General features: G+C 35.9%; 1 protein-coding gene across 1 annotated transcript; it reads right to left on the bottom strand.

The window, feature by feature from the left end:
- Positions 1–515: 515 nt before the first annotated feature.
- Positions 516–8895, bottom strand: LOC132562402 (uncharacterized). Its single transcript, XM_060227142.1, has 2 exons — positions 8809–8895; positions 516–1940 (listed from the first exon to the last, which is right to left on the bottom strand). The coding sequence occupies exons 1-2, from the start codon at positions 8893–8895 to the stop codon at positions 516–518; spliced, it is 1512 nt and encodes a 503-aa protein (XP_060083125.1).

The raw sequence follows: 8895 nt of genomic DNA, 5'->3' as shown, positions 1-8895 counted from the left end.
ATTGAATGTTGATTTTTACTTCTTTCACTCAGATATCTCACCAAGGATGTTTTACAAACTGTGTGTGTTTTTTGGCACTTAAATATTTCACCAAGAATGTTTTAAAAACTCTGTATCTTTTACACTGCGTCATCATGCAGATGATCATTCGATGGCACATTGAAAGATAGAACATTGAGAATTTGTAGGTACACATAATATTTAAATATCTGAGTATGCTTCCTGCTGTCAGGATGTATATATCTGATGTACCTTACTTTACGGGATTAAAGGGGCATAACTCTTCTGTACATAATAGCTTTCGACAGAATAGTTCGTGGAATCAATACATAATTAATTCGTCTTTCAATTTCTCTTTCACACAAACACGAGTTTAATGCATTCATGTATGTTATGTATGTCATTTACATCTTCTAGGAGAATAAGATTAATAAAACCCACATTATTCCCGTGACCTCCCTATTACAAGACAAACGTTTTAACATATTGCAAACAAGGGAAATAACTTCGTCAAGTTATACACTCTCGTCGCTGTCGGCATCCAGGTCTGTGACGGAGGAGAGAGATTCGAATCCCGAGGTTTTTTCAGTGTAGTCCATGGTAAGATTGCAGTTAAAGTCCTGAGTACTTGTAAGTGGGTAAGTGAAATCCCCGGGAAATTCCTGACAAATTCCGTCAACTTGACTAATAAACGCGATCATTTTCCTACAACTATCAATCTTCAAATCTGCGAAGTAAAATGCTAGCAAAGGCCAAGGCAACATGGCCGTCACAATCTGACGTCGGAGTGGGATATAATTACTGGCTATCACGCGCTCTAGCAAACATAAGTATGGCGGCATCACTTGATGCATGTCAATTTGACGCACACTAACGAGTGGGCACGCGTCATCACATTCGTGAAGGGAACAGAACAGGTTCTTGAGATCTTGTAAGTCTTTGTCATTTTGGCATTTTACAATAAAAGCGTTAAGTTCAATGAGCAAATCCAACTTCCGGCTGCAAACGACTGCTCTGCGTGGGACGGAAATCGTTTCCAATGGTGACGTCATGGCAGTAAGAGTTACGGTTCCTTTAATATTCTCGTGAAGTCTCTCGTAGACAAGCCAATGAAGATGTGTTCTAAGGGACCAGGCGAACAGGCCAGCCAATGTGTCCTCCCAAGTCGAAGCCTGGAATCGCGTGTTTAGTTTGACACATGTTTCTACATCCAGGTTCTCCTTCAAACTCAAAATATTGATTGGTGGCTTGAACGGTTTATGTGTCACTGACGAAATATGACAAAGAGGCCAGGGATCTTCCTCCAACATAAACTCAACCTCATGTTCCATTATTCGACCGGTGTAGCTGGTACATATACGTAGGAAGTAGTATGTTTCTAACACTCCGTCAAGCGTGTCATGTTTTTCTATGAACACCGGTCCGCCTGGCTTATTACTATCATATATGGGCAAATCGGGATATTCGTTTTTCGTCAGTAGAAAACGTGAGACAGACTTATCGTCAGACTCATAGTCCATGACTTCTAAAAAGTACATGTTCAACTGGCTTATCAGATGGTCATGGTCAGAGCGCGGGAAAAAGATTGAAAACTTAACATTGCCCACACGCGATTCGTCATCAATGCTAATAATGTCGGCCTTTTCTGGTTGATACCACAAACCCCGGATTCGAGGATAATCCCTAAGTATGGAGTAGTCATGCGTGGGAACGAGGGTGGTCGCTTGATTGGCAATCACAGGAATTGCATCATCGAAGGGGAGAACACTGCTGATGCAGTCGAATTTGTGATAGTACAAAGGACGAAAGTTTTCCCAGTCTCCTTGATCGATATTTTCCGGCATTAGGCGGTACTGATTGTTGTCGACGGAAGGTCGCCATAGCGTCAAAGTCTCGTCCTCGAGACTGATCTCCGTGATTTTGTGATGGACGTTTTTTGGCTGCAATGTAAAAAAAAACCATGTATATTTACATTTGGTTACAAATTTTGTCAATGAAAGAGAAAAATGCAGAACTCTTTGTCTTCACTTGCGATGTATTTCAAAAATAAATTGATGTGATGGGTGAATCGCCCTGTGAACAGCCAGGGTCATACTGAGGCGGAGTCTCTTTGTAGAAGCTGGTGACTAGTTCACTGAACACTATACGAGCAATAAGGATAAAGACTTTTGCTCAAGGATACATCTTCGACAACACAGACTTATCTATTTCTCAGCTTCCAGAGAAACATGATCCGAAACTAGTTGAGAGTGTACCTCGTATCTCAGGATTTCCATCCAAGGTTATGAAAGTTTTACCAAAAATCAAAAGATAAAAGATAGCAACGGGAATGTACAGTTATGGAAATCAGAGTACAGGGAGATCCTTATTTATAGATAAAGTATTTACTGTAAGAAGCAAGCGATAACAAAACTAGTAAATAAGTAAACACTCTATTTTGAAGGTCGAGGAACGCTACTTTGTATATCTAATAATAAATCCTGACACGACCCTAACCTTCCACTGACCATATATAGAACAAAATTTGAAATAACAATATATATATACATGATATTGTAACTGATCAGTAGCATACATCGATCACATGTTTTACTTGTGTTATATCTTATCCCGGAAGCGGAAGTATCAATATTAAACAAAACCTTTATGTATCGTTTATACAAAGGTAAGAAAGTCCCTACTATAAAATTAACGAAAATTTAATAAAAAAAAATATTTCTCAAATGACATGTGAAATGTGTTTCCCTAGGAACTCGTTAAAATCCATTAACATGCGTCTTTTTTTATTTTAGAAACTACAATGTCCCTAATGAAAATTCAGTGTAGAATTTAATTAAATTCCCCTCACTGCATTGGTGTTACAGTTAACTATACATTTTCATTTATTTGTCGATTTGTTCAAGTGAAACAAAATTGAAGTCAAACGTGTTCGTACAAATCATGTTTGATTTATGACAACCGTTCTGAATATTGTGACCTTTTGGTGACCCCTAGTCAATAATGTCAGTAATATACATGTTTACATACGGAATGTGTGTAATTGTTCATGTATGACAGTTCTATATTAAGAACCATCTTCTACTGTACTACATTTAGGCGTACAGAAACCTTATCGAACCTTTAACTTTATCGATTGAATGGTGCCAAACGCCTATTAAATTGCTTACCTCTCATAAGATTCAAATATATGTAAATATCACTGATCGGCGTTCAATAACGCTCAGGACATTTAACACAAATCGAAGCATCTCGGCCATTTCCGTGAATACCCGGAATTAAACGACCATTGACGGAGTTTGTCGATATCGTTTTTTCGGTCAAGATAAATTGGAGATATCAATTAAGAACTGGACGAAGTTCTTAAGCACACATGCCTGTACAATGTAGGCATGAACGCAAGCTTGCTTGTTAATTTTCATTTATTTTAGCATTTTGGCAGCGGACTCGGATTTATCTAAATAAATCGATCGCCCGAGCGTACTCACACATTAAAATCATTCGATATTCGAACATTCTCACATAGGCGTAGGTTAACTTACAATGACGATTTAAACACGCTTCACTCCATTTTTCCATAGCAACGAGATGATGCGCAAGCTGCACATAAATATTCTATATCCACTGTATCAGAAATGAGGATACGATACAGTACCAGTTTATACGGAAGAATCAAATTTTATTGTTATAATTTTTTATACTTTACAATTTCAAAAACTCTTTCTTAAATATTTAAACACAGAAATCAGTCGGAATCTAAATATAAAATTTCATAACATTTCCTATCTTATTAATCTCTGCGCTATCTTAACTCACGTGCAGCTTCATTTGGTGTATAATGTTCAATGTCTAAAAACGAAAGTAGGGATCAAATTATATGTAATACAATTTTATCCCTAAAACGACCCCAACCCCACGCTTCATTGATTTTTATAAAATGAACAGGTTCCAAAATGTCCAATTCAAATTAATGTTTACGAATTTACATGTACGTATTGTGTTCTTCAAATATGTGAAATGTCCTTTTATAGCTCAAACTGAACACGTGATTGTTTAATTAAGCTGATATTCAGTATTTACCTCTTATCAGCATTAACAGTCCATCAAGTATTTTTACGAATATAACGATTTCCGGTAAACAGACGTTTTAAAGCTAAAAATGTCAGTGTGTGGCATGACATATTTATTATATACAGGTAGAGCTGATAACAGAATTACACATTCTATAGTATAAACCTTGATCATCCAAACCTTTAAAGACCATTTGATTGAGATCATATACCGGCGGGGAAATATTTTCATTCTCCCGGACAGGAAAATTAAATGGCCCTCTTGGTCATGGCTTTTCTATATAGAGTAACAGTTTTTCGACCTAAAATTGACATTTTAACTTGAAAACTAGTTACCAAGAAAAAACTGACTTTCTATTTATAGTAACAGTGACCTGGACTTTTAACCTTTTGATATCAAAAGCAATCCTAAACAAGCATTCCCAAGTAGAAAGTGCTGAGTAAAATTTTAAGTTTGATCGGTTCACTAGAACTTGCGTTAATATCTGCAAATGAAATTTTATTTATGGTAGCAGTGACCTCGTGACTTGACCTTTTGACCCTGAAAGCAATGTATGCGTGTGTGAGTTCGATTGGTCCAGAGAAAATCAAGTTATTGTCCGGAACTGGTTGCTCGGACGGACGACCAATCAGCAGCGTTACGATATCCTCTTCAGATGTTTTCTAGAGGGATAATGATAGTACACTGCGGGATATGTTCTTATAAACACGGGCTGCATAAATTCTCAGATCCCTGTGCTAGCAATATCACTTTATTTTGACCCCGAAATTGTTAGAGCCATTTCTCATACATTCGTAAACACCAAACCCGTGTACACATTCTACCGGCCTACAACAATTGTCCTAAACTCTGAAATTTATGAACGATAATTATCAATTATTTTGTAACGCTTTAAACAAAACATATATATATATACATATACTATTGAATTGTATTTAGTAATTATCGTAATATCATGAGATTGGCGGACACCCAATAAATAAACCGAAGTCCAAAATTCAAATTATTTGGAAGACTGTCAACATTATTATTGTTATCAAATATAGTTCTTTGTTAGCCAAGACCATATCTTACAAGAATCAATTTGCGGGTTCAGCATATCATGTTTTAAATCTGTATTTGTTTAATATATTCGAGTAATGTACATCTGTATAAGATAATTAGCTTAACACTTAATTTTCTGTTGAAATTAGCTATCAAAACACACCATTTCATTGTCATTATTGTATTTGTTTTTTGACTTCAAAATGTTATTTTCTTTCGCAATAATGACTATTCTAAATATGGTTAAAAATTAAAAGTGTATGTATTATTCTTCAATGTCTGTTTATGCAAATGAAGCTTAATAAGTCTCGACCCTTTTTGGCTTTGTTTTATCAGTACAAATATTTGAAATAACTTATCTGCCATACCACAAAGGGTCAAGTCGACACCGTAAGACCTCCACCGCAGACTAAAATAATTATTCTATATTTGATTAATCCGGAATGTCTTTCGAGTACAAAGAACCCACCGATATTCCGGTTCTTCATGTTATTGTTTCCGTAATGAGCCAGATCAGCAGATTCCTAGTGCAAGATTGTTACTGATTCAAACGCATGTTTGATTCATATCGGAATGAAAATAACTTAAGTTAAACGCAAATCACGCCTTCTACACGAATTTGAATTTTAGTCTTCGCGGAATTCTGTTTTTAACCAAAAGTGAAGAGCAAAATTGATTTTCAAGACTTTTCTAAGAGTATGTACAAATAACGTTAAAGAGGATGACGTTAGGTTTTTTTTTCCGGTTTATGTGATATAACTCAGAGCAAGAATACTTAAAGTACTAAGATATTGACTTATTGAACGTGGAAAAATTCATGCCGGGTTAGTTTATAGATGAAACATTGTACAAAACTAAGACGTTGACAAAATCACGATATAGTGGTTATCTCTAAATACTCAGGAAGGAATTTATGAAACCGATGACCTTGTCTCCTCAAGAGATACACTTGAAGTTACAAGGTAAAGACAGCGAGGGTCAGCCTACACGTTCATACTATTATCTATAGACGTAACGAACAGCTTTGACGTGTTGTATCCTATATCCATATTTATCGATTTTTTTCTAAACACGTGGATTTAAATAGAATTAAAATCTCATCAAACTGGATTTGCAATTCTATCGATTAGGAGATCGATTACCGGCATATACTATGAAAAGCTTATCTTTACTTATCATTCCCCAGAAGTGATCTTCCTATATACCTCCCGGAATGGGAAGAAAATTCTGAATTTCAAGACCCGTAGAAATGTAATTATAGCAGGTCTGATGATGATAAAAATGTCAATCCAAACGTTTGTTCATCTCTCAGAATTTCTGATGTAATACAAATACTTTTCTCGTTTATGGAAAATGCCAACTGTTTCAAAACATTATGTCTTTTTTATGTACTTCATTTCATTTTTAGCAATAACATACCAAAACCATTTTAGCGTCATTATTATGTAGAAATAATTTAATTGGAATAAAGATCATCTCCAATTTCTAACAACGTGACCAGCAGTCAGCTCTCCACAAAACTTTACAGCAAGCGTGACGATATCTTTTTCTAGATAGTAACATTTCTTCTTCCCAAACTTAGTATGGAATTTACTGGTTTGTTGAAATGATTTCCGCGGAAGATGAAGGATATACCACATATACCTTGATGTACTTGGAGGAGATCGATACTCATTAGCATGGTGCCACGTATATTCGTTAAGATCACATTACCTCGATTGACATAGAAGCAGAAGGGGCTTACCATTCCGGAACACCTGGTCTTATTCTCTCCATATTAATTTCTAATTGTTCGTATTTTGAAAAAAAAAAGAAAAAAAAAAAAAAAACGACTGAAAAAGTGAAATGTTTGACACCAGTCGGCCTTTGTATTGTTTTCCCCACAGCTAGGCCTCAAAAAGAGCCTTCCGAATGTCACATTCAAACGAAAGGACATTCGGAATACCATGATTTCCGTTAGGCTGTGTGTATGCCTGCGTTTGAGGTTCTAGATCAATATTATCTGAATTTAGAGTCTTCAGCACATCACAGCGAGTTCTAATTTGTAAACAGTTCGATTGACGCGCAGACCTGTTTAGTGATATCGCATTTATTGATTATTTTTTATTTCCGTTTTTATATTTCTTGAATATCGTGTGAGCTTTTCATAATGGTATCGTTTGAGACTCTGAGTTCGAGCGTTTTCACTCGAAAGTCACAAAGTAACTAAAACTGCGCGTAAGAAAAATACTTATATACTACATAGTACCTTCTATTCGCGAAAAAATCCAAAGCTCTAAAAATGTCTAATATAGGGAAAGATTTGTCGGGTGTCGTACAGAAATATATTATGCTTTACTGTTCCAGGTGCTATGGGCGTAAAAGTAGTTAATAAAAGCAGTCAGATGCATTTCAGTATTAAGCAGTATGGTTACTTCATTTAAAGTTCTCTTTGAAAATCACGGCGTCAGACTATATTTCAATGTCCAGTAAATACGTACAGTTTTGTATATATGTTTTGATTTTCTTATAAACCTTTGGAATGGTGTACTTTCGATTAACGGTAATATTAACGATAAAAAGTCTCCTTTATATATAGAAGTTATAACGATTTTCTCGTCTATTAATCGAACACAATATGAGTGTAAAGGAAGAAACTCACTGAAGCGTAACGAACCTTTGCGTTGTGAATGATGTGTATTGGTAATCGATACATAATGTTTCACAAAAGGTGTGCAAGGTGTGAAAATAAACACCACCCGTAGTAAAGTATGGCGTTGTCTGCGCAAGGTTTCCATGTATGTTTTGAGTGAGGTTTCCTTGCATGTGTTGTGTGATGTCTCCCTGTATGTGTTGTGTGAGGTTTCTCTGTATGTGTTGTGTGAGGTTTCCCTGTATGTGTTGTGTGAGATTTCCCTGTATGTGTTGAATGAGGTTTCCCTGTATGTGTTGAGTGGGATTTCCCTGTATGTGGTGAGTGAGATTTTTCTCTGTATGCGTTGTGTGATGTCTCCCTGTATGTGTTGTGTGATGTTTCCCTGTATGTGTTGTGTGAGGTTTCCCTGTATGTGTTGAGTGAGATTTCCCTGTATGTGTCGCTTGAGATTTCCCTGTATGCGTTAATTGTACGTGTTTATTGAGTTATACGAATGCCAACAGCACAAAGACAAATTCAAATTGAAGCGATGCCTTATCCAGTTGTCATTCATATTGCCAATAAAATGCCAACATTTATTCTCATTCAAATTCTTTGTCCGGAGAGACGTAGACGACAGTGTAACTAATATTTTCACAAAATGTTTATAGTGATCATGCAATATATTATATTAATAAAACGTTGTTATTGTTCGAGAATCGCGAAGATTTTTAATTCGAGTGAAATCAGCTTTATATTCTTACAGTTTGACGTTAACAATTCGCATGTACTGTTTTGATCAATCTTAGAAAAATATCTTATTATATTTTTTTAATTTCAAAATAATACTAACCAAACAGCGGATATTACTTTCCATTGCCTGCTAAACGTTTCTGAAGTACAATATCATACAAAGATAGCGAGTACTACAAGTCAACAGAAGTACAGTTTTACTGAGAGAACCTAACTATGGTTCTCCAACCTTCGATAATACAGTCCTATACCGCTGTTCCTTACCACTTTCTCATAAATCCCGACCCCCGGGGAACCTGTTGCTTCAATATCAGTTGAGAAATTCTTACCTTCACGTTACGACTCATATTATCCACCATCTCATTCTTCATACGACTTTTATTTTCTCGGCGCTTTTTTTCAAAATAATTTTCCAT

Source organism: Ylistrum balloti, unplaced genomic scaffold, assembly GCF_031769215.1.
Source record: "Ylistrum balloti isolate Yb309-2 unplaced genomic scaffold, AGI_CSIRO_Ybal_v1 Utg371412, whole genome shotgun sequence".
Lineage (NCBI taxonomy): Eukaryota > Metazoa > Mollusca > Bivalvia > Pectinida > Pectinidae > Ylistrum > Ylistrum balloti.
Note: the sequence above shows the minus strand (reverse complement) of the source record. Positions and strands in the feature narration are given on the sequence as shown.

What these genes read in the sequence shown, in the direction of transcription:
- LOC132562402 (XM_060227142.1), bottom strand. Translation starts at nt 8,895, where the DNA reads ATGGAAAATTATTTTGAAAAAAAGCGCCGAGAAAATAAAAGTCGTATG. An exon ending in ATATGAGTCGTAACGTGAAG is followed by an intron (nt 1,941 to 8,808) that starts GTAAGAATTTCT and finishes TTTACATTGCAG; the next exon opens with CCAAAAAACGTCCATCACAA.